The sequence below is a fragment of the Pyrgilauda ruficollis genome, unplaced genomic scaffold (genome assembly GCF_017590135.1).
Source record: "Pyrgilauda ruficollis isolate IOZ18807 unplaced genomic scaffold, ASM1759013v1 scaffold423, whole genome shotgun sequence".
NCBI classification, from domain to species: Eukaryota; Metazoa; Chordata; class Aves; order Passeriformes; family Passeridae; genus Pyrgilauda; species Pyrgilauda ruficollis.
The window spans coordinates 9056-27919 of NW_024525746.1; the positions used below are offsets into that span (position 1 = coordinate 9056).

An 18864-nucleotide genomic window follows, 5' to 3' on the forward strand; every position below is an offset into this window, starting at 1 on the left:
GCAGGCTGGGAGTGAGCAATAATAACCTTTTGAAGTATAATTTTAGAATATTACTTGTAGTAAGGATCTTTGAAACTATAGCTTTAGAATATATAAAAAGGAAACATGCTTATCTCGACGCTTCAACAAAACAGTGAAAAGCAGCTTGAGAAAGGAAGATGAACATCAACTCAAGGATTGATAGTTTCGACCAAGGGAAGCTGGACATCACTGCTATGAGATTTATAGTCCTCGCAATTAAAAGGTGAACCCGCATCTGGAATCTGGACCTCACCAGCTGGGAGACTTCTTTCTTCTTTCGGAAGCCGGACCCCCACCATCTGGGGATACTCCTTTCTGGGATACATCCTGAGAAAAACTAAATCACAATAGTGTGTAGAATTGTGATGTAAAAATTTGGAATAGAAACTGCTGAGAAAGCTTATGAGTACCCCTATAAATATCTGTAAGCCCCAATTATTGACGTGCAGTTGGAGGGAAAACTTCCCCCACTGTACCCAGTTCTGTATTGCTCATACTTTACCATATTAATTAATAAATTGATTACTGCTTGAATACTGGCCTAGTCAAGCTTCGCATTTATAACACCAGGATGACCCAGATGTGCAAGAGCTGCAGCTCCCACGTGCCGGGAAAAGGAACTGAGTTATGAAGCATTTGCTGCATCTAAACATTGAGGTCCATCTTGCTTCCCTCTTTTCCTCCTCCTCCTTCCCCTTTTCCTCATTACCATTGTTCCAACTGCACATTTCTCAGAGATAACCAGGGATTTTGGGACAAAACCACATTTTTTTGATTGGAATGTCGCTGGGGATCCCCATTACACCAGGGTGAGGTCACTCTACAGCAGGTGCTCTCTCTCTCAGCAACCTTTTTCCTCCTCCCCCACCTTCTCCTCCTCTTCCTCCTCCTCCTTCTTGTTATCTTCATCTCCACTGTGCAGAGCATATTTCCAAGAGAAAAGCCTGTGATTTTGGGGCAGAAAACTGCTTTTCTGGGGGGGAACCTCCACAGTGATCCCAGTCCTGTCAGGGCAGCCTCCCTCCCTGCCCCCTGTCTTCCTCTCCTCATTCTCCTCTTCCTCCTTGCTGCCATCACCCCTACTCCCCAGGACACCTTCCCCAGATAAAAAACAGTGATTCTGGGGCAGAAGGTTTCCTTCCCGAGGGAGAACTTCCCCGGGGGTCCCAGATGTGCCAGGGCACCCTTCCTCCCTGCCCCCCCTCTCCCTGTCCTCCTCTTCCTCCTCCTCCCCCCTGCTCAGGGCACACCTGAGCTTTGCCCAGAAGAGGGGCTGTGCAGGGGGCTCAGAGGGCCAGCGCAGGTGCGTGCGCTGCAGCAGCACACGGCGCATGCGGTGGAAGGCCGAGAGCTCGGCCTCAGGGATGTCCTCGAGGAAGATGAGGACAAGGACATCGCGCAGCTCATCGAAGAGGCGATAGCTGGCCATCTGGATCTCCAGTGAGCACCACTCGCTGCGCAGGTACCCGCGGCTCACCACACACACCGTGTGCCGGCTGTTGTACACAGCATCCACGATGTTGTCCACTATGGCGCGGCCGGGCCGAAAGTCACGGTGGTGCAGGCAGAGCCGCAGGGCTCCGCGCTCCAGCTCAGGCACCAACTCCTCCAGCACCCACTGCTCATCCCCGGAGTTGTAGGACACAAAGGTGTCGTAGGTGTAGCGCCGCTGCTCCCGCCGCCAGTGCCCACGTGCCCACGCACGCAGCAGGAACAGCTGGTAGCGCAGTCGCCAGTACCCACGGTGGTGCAGCAGCGGCAGCACCAGCAACAGCAGCACAGCCGGTGCTGTCCCTGCAAACAGGTACCGCCCCATGTCCAGGTAGCACACACGTGTGTCAAAGCAGTGCAGGTATCTGGAGGCCCCACCCATCTCACCACACGTGTAGTTATACAGGTAGACCACCTGCACAGGCCCATGCGCCAGCCAGGCAGGCAGCCAGGCATTGGCACAGCTGCAGCTCAGTGGGCACTTGCGCAGGTCCAGATAGCGCAGGGCGGGGAGGCGGGTGGTCAGAGTCACATCCAATGTACGCAGCTCATTCTTGGCCAGGCGCAGCTCCTTCAGTTGTGTCAGGTTGCCAAAGACCTCAGGGCCAAGGCTGCGCAGTCCTGCACTCTCCAGGTTCAGGCTGCGCAGTTGGCTCAGGTTCTTGAAGATGCCAGCAGGCAGGTAGCCCATCCCACCATTGCTGTCAGCCAGCGTCAGGTACTGCAGCTGTGCCAGGTCATCGAAGGCATCGGCAGGGATGGCTGAGAGCGAGTTCTGTGACAGGTAGAGCGAGCGCAAGGCACTGAGGCCCTGGAAGAAGCGTTGTGGGACCACACACATCCCATGTGGCTGCTGCGCCTGCAGCTTCAGGTCATAGAGGTTATGCAGGTAGCGGAAAGGCGGCAGCTGCCGCAGGTGTCGGCTCAGGTAGCGCAGCGCATTGGCACGCAGGTCCAGCACGCCCAGTGTCACCTGCACCGGCTGGAATGCAGCCACGCTCACCTCCAGCAGCCGGTTACGGTCCAGGTAAAGCCGGCAAAGCCGCGGGAGGCCCTGGAATGCCTTGGCTGCCAAGTGCCGCAGGTTGTTCCCACCCAGGTCAAGGGTCTGCAGATGGTCAAGCCCCTTGAAGGCGCCAGGGAAGAGCACGGCCACACGGTTGTTGCGGAGGTTGAGGTCTTCCAGCTGGTGCAGGTCAGCAAAGGAGCCAGGCAGGAGGTCAGTGAGCAGGTTGTTGTCAAGGCGCAGGTGCCGCAGGTGGCGGAGTCCACGCAGCGCTGCGCGGTCCAGCCGTGCCAGCTCATTCACATCCAGCCGCAGCTGCCGCAGTGCTGGTGCATTGTCAAAAGCACCCGCAGCAGCCACTAGGATGCGATTGAAGCGCAGGGACACGTTGTGCAGCTGCTGCAGAACCGGGGTTCTGCTGCACGATGGCAGCCGCTGCAGCAAGTTGTGCTCAGCCACCAGCTCGCGCAGTGCTGCATGCTGCTCCTGGTTCAGCAGCCGCCCTACGCAGCCCAATTTCCGCAGCCGGTTGCCAGACACATCCAGGGCATCCAGGACCGGACACTTGGCCAGAGCCCCATCAGGCATTGATGCAAGCCCCATACGCTGTAGCTGCAGGCTCTGCAGCTGCTGTCCTGTCAGCTGCTGGCACAGGTATTCCAGGCCGCCTGCGCCCACCCGCAGCCCTGACAAATCCAGCTGGTGCGGGGAGACTCCAGGCACGCGCAGCAGCTGCACCACATCCAGCGGGTTCCCAGCCAGGTGTAGGTATGTCAGGTTGTTCAGGCACAGGTGAGAGAGTGGTGCAGGGTCTGAGATGTTGTTGTAGGACAGGTCGAGCACACGCAGCCCTGGGGGCATCACCCCAGGAGTGGCCCCTGAAAGAGCCCCCAGGGAGTTGTTGCAGAGGTTCAGGACCCTCAGCATGGGCGGCAGTCCCGGGCCCAGTGTTGACAGCATGTTGCCACACAGGTCGAGCAGGTCTAGGTGTGTCAGATTCCCCACAGCCATGGCCACAGGCTCCAGTGCGCTGAGCCGGCCTCCCCGCAGCCGGAGTGTGCTGAGTGCAGCCAGCGGCCAGAAAGCGCCGGGGGCCACCTTCTGTAGCGGATTGTAGTCCAGCCGCAGTGTGCTCAGGTTGCCCAGCCCGGTGAACACACCTGTGGCCAGCACTGACATATTGTTGTGGGCCAGGTCTAGGTGGGCCAGTGCTGACAGCCCCCAGAAAGCCCCTGGGGCCAAGAATTCCAGCTGGTTGTGGGTCAGATCAAGGGTGTAGAGCCGCGGCAGGTGGGCAAAGGCACCGGAGGGCACCTGGCGCAAGATGTTGACAGAGAGGTTGAGGGATGTGGCAGTGGAGGGGAGGTCACCCACTGCAGCCCCCACAATGCTCAGGAAGCGCTGGATGCAGCGGAACAGGCCAGGATCCCATGGTGCCTGGATGCAGTTGTGGAAGCCATAGGGAGAGACCTCTGCAGGCACCATCACCAGTGTCACCAGCGTCATCACCAGCAGTGGCGTGCACATCCTGCCTCACCCTGGGGACATCCTGGATGCAGTGGGAGAGAGTAGGATGAGGCATGTCCTTGGTATCATAGAGAGTCCCCTCGATGCCCAGGGACTACACTTGGGGCTCAGGGATCCCCACCACCCTAGGGATCCCCACCACCCTAGGGAATCCCCTCACAACCCAGGGACCCCATCACCATCCCAAAGACCCCACTCAGGGCCCAGGGACCCCTCATCCACACCCCAGGGACCCCCACCAGAACACCAGGATCCCTACTCTGCGTCCAAGGACTCCTTGTCCATGCCCCACGGACTCACACACACACACTCCAGGGATTCCCTTCAGGGCCCAGAGACCCCCTCCATTCATAGCCCAGGCAGACACACCCCAGGGACCCCCATCACAGCCCAGGGACCTCCCCCAGGGCCAAAGAACCTCCACACACCCCAAGGACCCCTTGCCCCCCAGTCCCCAGGGATTTTGGGGACCCCCTGCTCCCCATCAAGTTCCCACCGTGCCACTGCCTCTGCTTTGGGTGATTTTGGGGTTAGAAACGGGAAGTTTGGGGTATCACTTTTAGTCACTACTGCCCCACCCACCTCCCTGTGACATGGGTGGGGCAGTAGTGACTAAAAGTGATACCCCGCCTGGACAGATTTAAGGGGCCCCGAGGGGCTGGCAGGGGTACGAGGCCACACAGCTGCGTCACCCCCTCCAGCGCAGACTCCTGGAGTCCGGGGGGTCCCTGGGACACCCAAGCCTCCTCCCTTCCCCCCGCCCCGCACCGTCCCCCTGCTGCCACGTGCTGCTCTTTGTTCCTCTTCTCCTTTCTCAGACTGAAGCACCTGGTTTTGGTTCCTTTGGGGGAAATACTGGGCTGTACTGGCTTATTCTCTCTTATACCGCGCTATACTGGACTGCATTGGTCTATACTGGGCTGCACTGGGCTGTACCGGGTGTACGCGGTGCCAGCGGGCGGCACGGAGCGCCCCGGGGCTGCACGGCCCGGTCCAGCCCGGGACAGAGGCGCGGCGCCGGGCACGGGGCGTGGCCTGGCTTGCGGGCGTGGCCTAGGCAAAGACGTCATCCATGCCGGGGGCGTGGTCCGTGGGGGCACGGTCCGCCAAGCATGGGGTGGGGGCGTGGCCCTGCGGGAGGGGGCGTGGCCAGCGCACAGGGCGGGAGAGTAGGGGTCCATCGGGATGGGGAGGCATATTTGGGTCTGGGGGATTATAAGCGGGCTCAGGGGATTTGGGGGCTGCAGGGACTGGGGTGCATGGAGGAATTATGGAGTTTGGGGGGGGGGACTGTGCTGTGCAGCTGCCGCAGCTTTCGCTCCGTGGTGGCGCGTAGCCCTCAGCAAAGGCAGGGCTCCCCCATCTCCCCCCAGGGCGATGGGCTGGAGCTGGAGTACGAGATGGTGCTGACCAGCGGGGATTCCCTCCGGACGCAGCCCCTCTCGGCTGATGAGATCAATGCCGCCGCGGCCGGGGGAAAGACATTGGGAGGGGGACTGGCGTGCACCGAGATCAGGGGCTACACTGGGGGTTATGGGGGTCTGAGGAGGCTTATCGGGGTCTAGAAGGTCTGGAGGGGCTGAAGGGATTGGTGTACATCAGTGTCTGCGGTTCTCTAGGGAGTTATGGTCTGGGGGTCTTCAGGGATTGGGGTGCATTGAGATGGGGACGTATATGAGGGTCTGGAGGACTGTTTGGGGGGTTCAAGGATTGGAGTGCATCAGTATGGGGAATATATTGGAGGTTATTGAGGTCTGAGGAAGCTGAAAGGGTTGGAGTAGAAGGGGAACAAGGGGAATGATGGTGGGGCTGCGACGCAGGGGGCATCCGTGGATAGCCTGGTGGGTACTGGGGGGCTTCATGGGGTGAACCTCTTCTCGCCCCGCCCCCCACCTTCCCCAGGCATTCTGGAGACAGACATCACCTTCCTCCTCATCTTCATCGTCATCCTTACGTTATTCATCGAGGAGCGGCCGGAGGGAAATCTGAGCTTCAAGGGGGCCTGGGGGGAGGCAGTGCTTTCAGAGATCCTGTGCTCTCCACCCAGTCCCCCCAGACCTGGTCTAGGGATGGCAGCTGCTCCATACCACCTGCAGGATGCTCATGGTGGCTGCCAGTGTGGAGCATGAAGGGGGAACCTGGGGGGCTATGGGCAGGTTTGTGGGAGCCAGCAGCAGCTGTGGGGACTGGAGAGCATTGGGGTCTGGGGAAGTTGTACTGGGATTTTGGGGATCTTCAGAGATTGGGAGGTGTCAAGGTGTGAGTGTCTCTCTGAAATTTTCCTTATCTTCCATCTCTCGATCATCATGAAAGCCGAGACCACCGGGGAAAAAGATCCTCCTCTAGGATCCTGATCCTGCTTGAATTGTCACCCACCAAGCCAAGCCAATGTTTCCACAGGTGTGTTTGTCCACCTCAGGGACGCTGCACTCAATGAATAAGGAAAGGGACACTGTGCCCTCCTTCACCTGCATCACTTAGCAACGCTGATTCTGGAATTTCCCCGACCTCCTAACTTGGCTGGACTTTCTCTCTGGAATGACCTTTTGAGTGGTCACCATGAGAAAGACCTTTCCTTTTACTGTACATCAACCACCGTGACAGATGGACTGAGGTAAGAGAAGTCTTTCTCCCCCAAGGACTGAGACATGAGACCCCTATATGAAAAAGCTCCCCTTTCCTCCACAAGGACCGAGACTGAAATCCCTACCACGGGTCGGGGGGAAGGTGTGTGGGGAGGCCAAGTGGCCAAAGGAAGTTTGCAAGTGACCACTGGACGGAGAAGACAACGGCTCTCGCCCACTGCTGAGATCATGGACTATTGTATCTGTTCTCCCCCCTTTGCAATTTTCAGTAATAAAAACCCCTGAGTTAGCTAGGGGCTTTTGGGATCTCCCCTGGCATCCATGCGACAGGCTTCGTCAACTGGACTTCGAAGGACCCCATCATCCCACATCTGCTAGCTATACCCCTCCTTTCTTTTCCTCCCCTCTTTTTTCCTTATTCTTTCCCTTTCCTTCATTCCCCTTCTCCCTAAAGCATTTTGCTGTGGTCATTCAATAAAGGTACATTTGTTTTTTGATTTTCACTGCAAAACCCCCTTGTCCTGTCAGTTTTTGCACCCTGAGATCAGTGAAAAGAACCTCCACGAATCTTGTCCTCGAGGACAGATCGTGACACAAGGTCCAAGGGGCATATTGAGATTTGATGGGGCTCAAGGCTTTGGGTGCATTTGCAGGGCTTACACAGCAAAGTATAGGGGATATGGGGGAGCACCAGGGGCGCTTTGAGGTCATGGGAGGTAGTGAGGGGCTTGGGGGAGTACAGGAGGTGTGGGGGTGCAGAGACCCTCATGTGGGGGGTGTGATGAAGGGGAGTACCCAGCCCTCCCCATACCCCCATGCCAGCAGCTCCCCCCACCCCATCAGTTTCCTGATTTTCCTCCTCATGCTCATCCTGCTGGGCAAGCGCTTTTCCATCACAGGTACTACAGAGGGTGTGGGGAGGTGGCTGGGGGGCACAGGGCCAGCTGTGGGTCACTATGGGACAGTCAGGGGTGCCTGAAGAGCATTTGGGGAGGGTCTGTGGGGTAGTTTTGGAGGTCTCTGTGGGGCACTCACAGGGTTGATGCTTTCAGGGGCCACATCAGACTGTTTGGGGAACTCCATCAAGTTCTCTGTGTAAATGACCCTGTACAGCATCACCCACATCACCCTGCTCACCTACAAAGCCCAGGTGAGACCCCTACACCCACTTTTATTTGTGCAGTTTAGAAAGGGTTTGTGGGTATGTGGGGGAGGGGGTATTTTGGGAGGCAGGGGCAGTTTTTGACCACAAGGAGGTACTTTTTGGGGGGGGTCAGTTCTTTGACTACCATGAGGTTCTTTATAGTTGTGAGGTTCAGGTGAGACCCATGTGTCCACCTGTATTTGGGGAATATGGGAGGCATTTGGAGGGGTAGGGGTGTTTGGTTTGAAAGCAAAATCAGTGAGAGACTCCAAGTCAGAAATACAATTTATTAGGAAAAGGGGAAAAAAATACATGGAATAATACAAAAGAAAAACCACTGACAGTCAGAATGCAACTGACACCATGCTGGTTAGGGTGGTAGCAGCAGTCCGGATGAAATGGTCTTGTTGAAGTGGTGATCCTGTAGAAACAATCTGGTAGCTCTTGTCCTCTGGAAATCCAGTGGGTAAGGGTGGCTGTTCCTCTGGGAATCCAGTGGAAAGACTGCTTGTTGTGTGCCAAAGCCCAGATTATATCCAGGTGGGGATGCTTAGCTCCTCCCCCCTGGGGAGCATCTCACAATGGGCTGTTATTTTCTGAGTCATGTCCTGGGTCCATTAAACAGAAACGGCTCCTGGAGGGAGTTATCTCTGAGTCATCTGAAAAGGTATTGGTGGGCCCATTAACAGGAGATAAGGAAAAAACAATGCCCCTCTTGGTTTCAACAGCTCTTGAGGATGGGACTAGAACACATCTTTATATTGTAACCCAGGACATAATCCACCCCTTATTCATTTACTATCTATACCCAAACCAATATCCTCTTACATATATATATAAATACAGAATGAAACTTTTCACACAGTTCTCACTTAAAATTAGATCTCCTTGTTGTACACAATGGGTTTCCCCATCCTTCTGCATTACCCACCAAGTGTAACCAGGTCCCTGAGCAAAAACAATCCCATGGATGGGTTTGCCCCTGCCTGCAGTGGGATTAATCCAAACAGTCTTGCCTAAAATACCTTTCATGTGTATCACAGGAACTTTGTCTCCATCCACTGTGTGCTGGGTTCAGGCTGGGCAGGGGCTGCTCGATTGATGGACCCTCTGGTATTGACCATCCAGGTGGCTTTTGGTAAGTTCATTTCCCAGTTTCTGAAGGTTCCCCCACCAAGTGCCTTCAGGGTAGTCTTAAGCAGTCCATTACACTGTTCAACGTTCCCAGCAGCTGGTGCATGATAGGGGATATGATATATCCATGCAATACCATGTTCCCTGTCATTGTGATCTTTGATTGCAAAGCAAGTAGCCAATATCCACTTCTCATCCAGGACCATAAATTAACCTTAGCAGCTTGGCAGATAACATTTGCTCCATTTACTAAAGTGATTTTAACTCTTGGTGTCTGGGTCATACACCCAGCTTCTTGGCATCCTGCTTCATTAGTACTGGATGTTGTGCCCCTTTATCTATTAGAAATGTAATTAATTGTTGACAAGAACCAACTGGAATCTGGATGTATGGGTCATTAGTACATATGTATTTACAGGGTTCCACTTGTTGCATTTCAGTCTCACTTGGCTTGTGCCTGGAATGCTTTTGGAAGTTCCACCTGAATGGACTCTGCACAATACAGGGTGAATTGGTAGCTTGCTTAAGCATCACCTTTGCTGTTTCTTTCGGTTTTCATTTTTTCTCCTTTTCTTCCTGGAACTGTTTCTGCAACTGTTCAATTCTCAGTAACAGGGATAAATCAGGTTTCCTCTCTCAGGTCTTGTTTCCCTCTTCTATAATTTTCCCTATTCAAATTCTCAAATAATTGTCTTTCCTTACACTCTGCTGAAGCAAGTAGAGTCCTAAGATGATCTTTCTCAGTCATAAGTTTATCCACTTGTATTCCCAGTTTTTCTCTTGTCTCCATCTCAGAAGACAGTAGTGACTTTGATACCTCATTTTTTGTGTAAGTCTTATGTTTGGTGAGCCTCCTTAAATGTTTGCACCCGCCAGCACCCAGCTCACTGAGGATGGTGAAAGTTGTTTCTAAGACTCCAATTAACAACATTAGCCTGTGGGGCCATAGTAATGAATGGTCTCCCAGGAGTTCCAACTCCCACATCAACATCTTAATCCTGCTTGTGGCAAGGGAGTGCAATTTTCCTTTTCCCCAGGCACTACATTCTCCAGAACAGCAGTGGATAATTTATCACTTCCTGAGAAATTCCTTTCTGCAGGCCTTTGCTCACACTGCATTCCATCATGCACTGGGACCCTGCTGCTCCCTTTTGGGCAATCTGCTTCCTTGGTGCAATTCCAATCTCCTGCTTGTTGTTCTGTTTACTAATTGTTAAGTGAAACCCATCCTTCTGCCATAGCTAATTAGCCCTGAAGATCTCTCTCCCCATGTTAAGGGTCTTTTCCCTTGTCTTCCTCTCTGTGCGGTTAATACTTGCCTCAAGTGATCCTGAAATTCTGCCGCAGTGTTTTACCAGGTCCAGCAGAACTCTAACTATGGCAGCCACATACTCGAATAACCAGTGGTGTAGGTGAGGGCTGTCCTGGAACACCTGCCATTCATCAGATGCAAAAACGCTGCCTTCTGTACACTCTGTGTCCCGTGATCTATGGTTGGGGTCTCAGTCCTCAGCAAATCACTCCTCTCTAATGGATTCAACCTCCGGCTCAATAGGCGGTACTCTGAGTTAAAGACCTTTCTTTAGGTCACCCACCATTAAAAATACTAGGCCTCTGCCTCAGACAAATTATTCAATCACCCCCTGCCAGAGGCACTCTCCAAACATATCCAGTTTCTGACTACCATGTAAGTCTCCTATACTTTTCCTCCAACTTTGCTATCTTGGTTGCTGTGTACTACACAGTTTTAATAACAGTGTGCAGATCCTATCACAGAACAGTTTCATCTTTAATTTGGGGTTGTAATGTGATTTTCTCATCATCAGATGTATTGCTGCTTATAGGGTCACTAGAGAGTGGGCTTTAGTCAAAGCAATGTTCTGTCCTGTTCACAGTTTGTTAACTTTCTTTGAAAGTTCAGTAACAAAAATATTCCCCACCAAACTCAGCACCAGCCTGTCTGGGGAAAAAAGAGGGTTGAGGGGACCCCAAAACTGGAAGTATCCCAAACCAGGTGGGTGGGGGCTGGGCTGGGATTTTAGGGGGGATATTTGGGGTCCCTGAGGTTTAGGGGGCCCAGAGGGTACCCCAAGGATGGCAGGGATGGGCAAGTTTAAGGGGGTTTGGGGTCTCAGGGTAGGGATTGGGTTCTGGGGTTCGGGGTCCCCAAGGGACAAGGAAGGGGATGTTGGGGTGCCGGGGGGGGGGGTTATGGCTGGAGGGGGGTTGGGGGGGGCGGGGGGGGGGGGTTGGGCGGCTCCGTCCTGGGGTCCCCCCCGCACTCTCACGCGCAGGCGCAGCTGCTGCCGGTGCAGCGCCCCCTGCCGGCGCAGCTCCCCCTCGGGCCCCGCCCCTCCCCACTCAGCAGCGCCCCGAGCGGCGGCAGCGGGAACAGCAGCCCGGGACCCCCCCGGTGTGCCCCCCCCAAGTCCCGCCCCATAGACGGGACCCCGTTGAAGCTCCATCCCCAGAGCTCCGCCTATGGGTGGGGACTTCCAGAGCCCCGCCCTTGCAGGGGTACCAAGCCCTACCCGCGTTCAAACTACCTCTAAGCACTGCTCCCGAAGCCCTGACCCCTGCTCAAAAAGCAAACCCCAAAAGCGCCGCCCCCTAAGCGACCCCCCGCCACCATTATACATGGAACCCCTCAAGCCTCAAGATCTTCCTGGCTCCCATCCCCGGGGCCCTCACCCAAAATACTCTCAGAGCCCCCCTCTGTGGGTTCTCCTCCCCTCCAGAGTTCCCCCCTAGGGTGCCTCACCCTCAGATCCCCTCCATCCACCCCAGCAACAGCACCTAGGGGGTCACAAACATGTATTAATTTAGTGGGGTGCAGGAGAACTGGGAGGGTCTCCAGTAAGGTGGTGGTCCTGGGTAGGTTTCCCTGGGACTGGCACTCTGGTGAGGGGGGGTTCCAGGGGAATCATGGGCAGGGGTCCTCAATTATCTGAGGGTGCTGGACTAGGGAAGGGGACCTCCAGCCTGGGATGAGTTACTGAAGGGGTTGTTGGGTATCCTGAGGTGGGGGTCCAATATGGGGGAGTCTATGAGGTGGGTCCACAGGGGGGAGTCTTGGGGAGGTGGATCCCAAATCAGATTGGGCATGTCAGGATATGGTCCCAGCTTGGGGGACGCCATGGTGAGGGTCTCAGCATGATGGTCTCACAGGAGGGCCCAGTAAGATTAGGGGTGTGAGATTGTCAGGAGAGAGCCACAGGATGGGGGTCCTGGTACAGGAGCCCGAGGGGTTGAGTCTGTGCAGGGGCTCTGGGGGGGGTCCTCATTGAGATGTCCACCCTGCAGGTCCCCGCAGGCACCGGGCCAGCTGCAGATCCTTGGGGATCAGGGTGACTCGGCGGGCGTGCAGCGAGCACAGGTATGCATCTTCCAGCAGCTGCATGATGAAGGCCTCTGCTGCCTGTGTCCCAAAACCTGAGGGGGGAAGTCCCCAAAGCCTCCCAGCATGCCCCAACCCCCACAGCTCCCCCCGAGGGCAGAAAACCCCCCCAAAACACACAGCCAGGGCGCAGGGTTGCTCCAAACCTACCCAATGGGTGACTGGAGGGGACCAAAACACCCTGTGCCTGTAAATGTGTGAGGAGGGACCAAGAGCCAGTGACCCATCCCCAATCCCTGACAGACCCCAGGAATAAAGGAACCCCCCGCCACCACCCCGAGGTCTCCCAGAGACCCTTTCAACATCCATGGAATCCTGTCCCAGAACGCACAGACCCACCCCAGCCAATGGACACCCTCCTAGACTCCCCCTCAGCTCCCATCACACACACCCAACAAACCACTCAGCCTCATGCAGGCACCCAAAGACCTTCCTGGACCTCTCCAGTCCCCTGAGACACGCCCAGCACCCACAGACCCCCATGTAGCACCCAGAGAATCCCCTCCCCCAACGCCCATGGAAACCTTCTCGGCACCTGTGAGATCCCCCTCAGCCCCCTGCCCACCCCCCTAAGCCCCCTGGATACCCCCGCAGCACCCATAAACCCCTCCAGCCCCTCTGTGAGCTCCTCCACCACGCCCGGGCCCCCCGAGCCCTGCCTCCTGCCGCGCCGGCAGGGCCATGTGGCAATTGGCCCCGCGGCTGAAGCGCGGGCAGAGCTCCGGCCCCTGCGGCAGGGAGGGCACGGGGAGGGGGGCACATGGGGCAGCGGGGTCACAGGGAGTGCGGGGACAGTGGGACAGCATGGAGGGGATGTGCGGGCACTGGGGACATCACAGGCTGGGGCCACCACCATGGCGACACCCTGGAGATGTGGGGACACTGCCCTGGGGACATCCCAGGGACATGGGGACACCCTTGTTGTCACCCTGGAGACACTTTGAGGACACCCCAGGGACAGGAACACCTGGGGATACACTGGGGAGTGGCGATGTAGGAACATGATGATGGGGACACCCTGGGATCTCCCAGGTGGGAGGCAGGGGTGAAGCACCACTCTAGGAACATTTTGGGAACACCCCTCGGCCATGGGAACATGGGGATGCTCCCCTGGGGACACCTCGATGAGACAGGAGGGACAGTGCCAGCATGGCAGGAGGGGCACAGGGAACACCCAATCCATGCAGCCTCTGAAGGCGGCAGGACACAAGGATGCCTGGAACCACAGAAGGATTTTGGGGGATATGCAACGTTGTTGGGGGAGGACGGGCCCACCATGTCACAAGGATGGGGAGGACAAGGACATGAGGAAGGCTTGAACAGGGTTGAGGGGGGCCCTGGGGGAAGGGGGGGTCCTGAGGAGTCCCAGGGGGTGATCTGGGGTTCTGGGTGGTAACTTGGTGGGTCTGTAAGGGGATGAAGCGTCCCAATCGGTTTTTGGGATGGGGTCTAAGGGGAGGTTGGAGGGTTCCAGGTTGGATTTCAGGGGGCCCAGAGTGGATTTGGGGTTGGATTTTAAGGAGTCCTAGGGATTGTTTGAAGAGTCCCAGTGGGTATTTGGAAGAGTCCTATGGGGAGCTGAAGGGTCCCAGGGTGGATTTGAAGGCTCTGGGGGAGGTTGCAGGGTCCGAGAGGGTTGATCTGGGGTGTCCTGGGATGGATTTGGGGATCCCAGGAAAGGGGAGTGGTTTGGAAGATTCTAGACAATATTGGTGCTGCTCTGCTACCTGTGGATCTCCTGCAATGCCCGCTGACCTGGGCGGTGCCCTGCAGGGCACTGCAGGGGGGTCTGTGGGGGCTTTAGGGGATCTATTCGGCCTTAGGGGGGGCACAAGCAGGGGGCTCTGAAGGAACATGTGGGGTATAGGAGATCTATAGGGCCTGGCAGAACACAGGGGGCTACAGGGGATCTATGGGGGCCTATAGGGGCTGGGGTGACAGGGGGAAGCTGTGGGGGTTATAAGGGATCTGTAAGGTCTGGGGGGGACATTGCGGGTATGAGGGATCTATAGGGAACTACAGTGATGGCCAATATAGGGGAGTTATAGGGGACAGGGAGTATGGGGGCTTATGAGGAACAGGGTGTAGGGGGCTGTAGCTGTTCAGTTGTAGCTGAACAACCTAGGCCTCAGTGTGCTCCAGCCATGCCGCCTGGAACTGTTCTTATCAGAGTTTTCTCAGAGCACTGTGGAATTCATCAAGGTTACTAAGACATAAACTGTGCTAAGATACAAAGGAGCTGAGAAAACTGGGATGATAACGGGAGCATACTGGGATGACAAGAACTGGATAACAGGACCGTAGAACACCTGCACGGTGACCGATCACGGACGCTGAGAAATAGAGGCAGAGAACGAGGGAATAAGACAGCGGCACCAGTCAAGAAGTGTTACCTTAGTAGTTTGTAGAATCTATAAAAGCGTGTGTAATGTAAACAATAAACGGCTTCTGTTTGATCACATTAGTTAGTTGTTCAGGAGACCTGGTTTACCTGCAATAGGGGGCTATAGGGGAGGGGAGTGTGGGACGACTACAGGTGATGGATGCACATAGGGTATATAGGGCACAGGCTGGGGGCGGAGGACAACAATGGGGGGGGGTCCATGGCAGGTGTCTACAAGGGGAGTCCCCCGCCCCTCGCTCACTGCGTGCCCGCGGCCGGGGCCGGGGGGAGGCTGCGGGACCACCGCACCGTCGGGGGGTGGGTTTGGGGAGGGGCATGGTGTGGCCGAGTCCACCGCAGGGTCAGGGCGAGTCCAGGCGGCCGGCAGGGCTGGAGGGACCCGGCCGCCGGGGCAGGGGAGTCAGGCCCGACTCCGGCGTCTGGGCCCCCCGCGCCACTTCCGGGTTCCCCCAAGCCCCACCCCCCGCCGGTGACGTCAAGCCCAGGATCCGCCGCGCCGCGCTGTTCAAATCTCCCGCCGCAGCTGCGCTGCTCGTGACGTCACTTCCCTCTGCACGCCAATCGGGGCGCGCGACCGCTCTGCGCCGCCGGACTCCGCCACTCGATGGTGCCGCAGCGGCAGAGGGCTCATTAACATAAATCTGCATGACCCCGCCCCGGGCACCCTGTGCCTGGGTGCTCCCAGGGTAGTCTCAGTTATCGTCCCAATGTGATCCCAGTACGGGCTGTGTAATCGTCCTAGTGTGATCCCGGTCACTCCCAGTGCGGTTCCCGTTGCTCCCGGTCTGCATGGTTCCAGTTACTCCCAGAACGATCCCACTAAGATTCCAGTCCCCTGCAATATGATTCTAGTGCTTCCCAGTCACTCCCAGTTGTTGCGGTTCGTTTGTGGGGGCTCCCCGGGGAGTCCCCTGGGGGTCCCCATGGCTGTGTGCTCGCTGGCAGCAGCGGGCAGGCAAGGAGACTCCACACGGCTTCTGAGGGTGCTGATTAAATGGGGGTTTATGGGGGGTCCCACCCCCGGGAGCAGCACGGTTACTGAGGGAGAAGGGGAAAGGGGGAGGGAGGGGGAGAGAGGGGCCAGGAGAGAGCCTGGTCTCTCTCGCACAGTTTAACAGGGAGATTCAAAGCAGGTGTGGAATAAGATTTGGGGCAATGGAATTACAGATACACGATACTTCAGGGGAGGATCCCACAGCTTGGAATAAACCGTACATTTTAGGGGGGTGAGACAGAGCACACCATTTAACTAAAATGTAATACCACATGCAGTATGATCACAACGACTTCCAGTATAACCCCTGTCGCACCCCCAATGTGGGACCATGTCAATTTCTGTCCCTGCTAGAATGATCCCACTATAATCCCAGTCACTCCCAGTATGATACCAGTTGCCCCCTGTGTGGTTCCAGACACTCCCAGTACGATCCCAGCATGGTTCCAGTTGTCCCCTCCTGTATGATCCTAGTTGCCCCAGCTGTGGTTCCAGTACCCCCAATGTGGTTACAGCATCTTCCATTTGCTCCCAGTGTGTCTTCAGTTGGCTCCCAACATGGTCCCAGTAACTCCCTGTGCCTCCCAGTACCCAGTGAGGGTCAGTCAAGGATTATCCACTGGCAGAAGCAGATTGGGGCGTTGGTGAACCCATGGTGGCCCAGGTGGGCTTTGGGGTCTCTTGAGGGCATTGGCGCACAGACCTCCCAGTTTACCTCCAGTTTTCCCAGTGGGACACCACACTCCTCATTTGACCCATCAAGCCTCCCAGCTGCCCCTAGCTGTCCACCCAGGCCAGATGTTGAACAGGACCAGCCCCAACACTGAGCCCTGGGGAACCCAGCAGTGCCCAGCCCCCGCTGGCTGTAGCCCCATTCCCACCCCTCCTCGGTCCGACCACCAGCCAGGTGTTCCCACCGAGAGGCACTTGTCCCAGCCATGAGCTGCAGGTGCTCCAGAAGAAGCAGGGAGAGGGAGGCAGTGCCAAAGGCTTTGCTGAGCTCAGACACACCCACACATGTCCAACAGCCATCGAGGCCACCTGGACACAGAGATCAGGTGAGTCAGGCAGTACCTGCCTTCCCCAAGCCCTGGCTGTACCCAATGCCCTGGTTTTCCAGTCTGTGCCATGGGTTCCCCCCAGGGAATCTGTTCCAGGACTGTCTAGGAACAAAGGCCTGGAGTTTGCTGGATCCTTCTGGCTGTGGTTGCAGTGGCTCCCAGTCACCTCCAGCACGGTTCCAGTCATTCCCTGTATGATCCTAATCACTCCCACTATGATAATGGTATGATCCCAGCGCGCTCCCAGTTGCTCCCATTCACCCCCCAGACTCCCCTTTCTCCCTGTCACTTTCCAGCAGGTTTCTAGTTGTTCCCTCGATGATCCTAGTTACCCCAGCTGTGATCCCAGTTGCTCCCAGCATGGTCCCAGTAGCTCCAAGTGCTTCCCCGTGGCCAGTGGGGGTCAGTTGAGAATTGCAGCTGTCCATAAAATCCATCTGGGGGAAAAGGACACACAGGTGATGTGGGGGAATATGGAGGGACATGGAGGCATTGTCCTGCTGTCACCAAAACTGCGGGAAAAACAAAAACTCTCCAGCATCATTTCTAGTTTAAGAGAATTAAGGCATTACTTTATTCTGGCCAGGATGTTGTTCTGGCCAGAATGTGCAACAGAGATAATTTCATCCACACATTGCCTGTGTTGTGCAGAGAAAATAATTCCATCACACATGGTTCTTTACTAGATTTTTCACACACACAGTCAAAACCCAGAAAAATTAATTGGTTCAATGTTCATGGGCCACAAGTTACACAGTTCTTTGTATCTGGTTTCCTATTGGTTACTGATCCCTTTGCCTTCAATGCTAATTAGGTCCTCATTCTTCATTCTCTTGTTGATATTTTCTCAGACCAAGTGTCTCTGACACACCAGGAAGGATGTTCGGGTGTTGACGGTCACTTCTCTCTTGAGCATCCTCTGGCAACTCCCAGTCCATTGAGATGTCAAGCACGTCAGGCCTTGCCCAGGGAACAGTCTCTTGAAAAGAAATTTCCATTCCCTTCCTCCTGGGCAGACTAATAAAACCCCTGACTAAAGTTAGTTAAAAATTTTAGGAGTTGCATCATTTCTAACACTGCCCTTCCCCATGGATACAGTACCCTCATTGCCACCCTGTGTCCCCATGTCCCCCCCTCACATACACCATGCCCCCAGGGTCCCTTATGTGTCCCTCATATCCCACCTGTCTCCCCATGTATCCCACAATGTCCTCGTGTCTCCCATGTGTCGCCAGTGTTCCCCATGTGTCCCCCATGTTCCCACCCTCTCCCCCATACCACAATGTCTGTGCCCTGTGGCAGGAGGTGCCTGGACTCTTCCTGCCCAGCTGGGACATCACTCTAGTGGCACTGTGTTCCTCTGGGAGACAAAAAATACAGAGGGGAAAGACCCTGAATTCAGAGGGGGATCCCAAAAGTGCGGCAAACAGGATGGGGAAAGCCTGTCAACGGGATGGGATGTGGTATTCACATGCCCTCTGAATGGAGAGAAGCAGAGAAAAGAATGATCAAAACAATTCTTATCTCATTTGCTGCTCCTGTGTTTTTGAACATGTGGAATGTGTTGGAAGATTGTTTACCCAAGGTGATTGCTTGATTGGATTTTGGTGGTGTTTTGATTCATTGACCAATTGGATCCATGTGTGGGTGTCGGGACTGTTGGCAGACAGTCATGAGTTTTTCAGTAGTCAGTAGTTAGTTAGAAGTAAGTATGATATAGTATAGTATGTATCTCTTTCATATAGTATAATGTAATATGATTTTAATAAAGCAAGTGTTCAGCCTTCTGAATCAATGGAATCAGATGCCAACCATTCCCAGGCATCGGGGGTCCTGACTTTACAATACAGGGGACACTATACCCCTTCATGAAATGAGTCCCCATCCAGGGATCTGGGCCCCTCCATATGGGATTGGGACACCCATCACCCTCCCCCCCCCCTCAGCCTTCTGAATCAATGGAATCAGATGCCAACCATTCCCAGGCATCGGGGGTCCTGACTTTACAATACAGGGGACACTATACCCCTTCATGAAATGAGTCCCCATCCAGGGATCTGGGCCCCTCCATATGGGATTGGGACACCCATCACCCTCCCC

At 55.6% G+C, this 18864-nt stretch overlaps 1 protein-coding gene across 1 annotated transcript; it reads right to left on the reverse strand.

The window, feature by feature from the left end:
* Nucleotides 1-1234: 1234 nt before the first annotated feature.
* On the reverse strand, nucleotides 1235-4045 carry LOC121359186 (toll-like receptor 13; the record flags this gene model as incomplete). The annotated part of the gene is made up of 1 exon (XM_041477964.1): nucleotides 1235-4045. A coding segment is annotated over exon 1 (2811 nt), but the record flags the coding sequence as incomplete, so codon positions are not given.
* Nucleotides 4046-18864: the final 14819 nt, after the last annotated feature.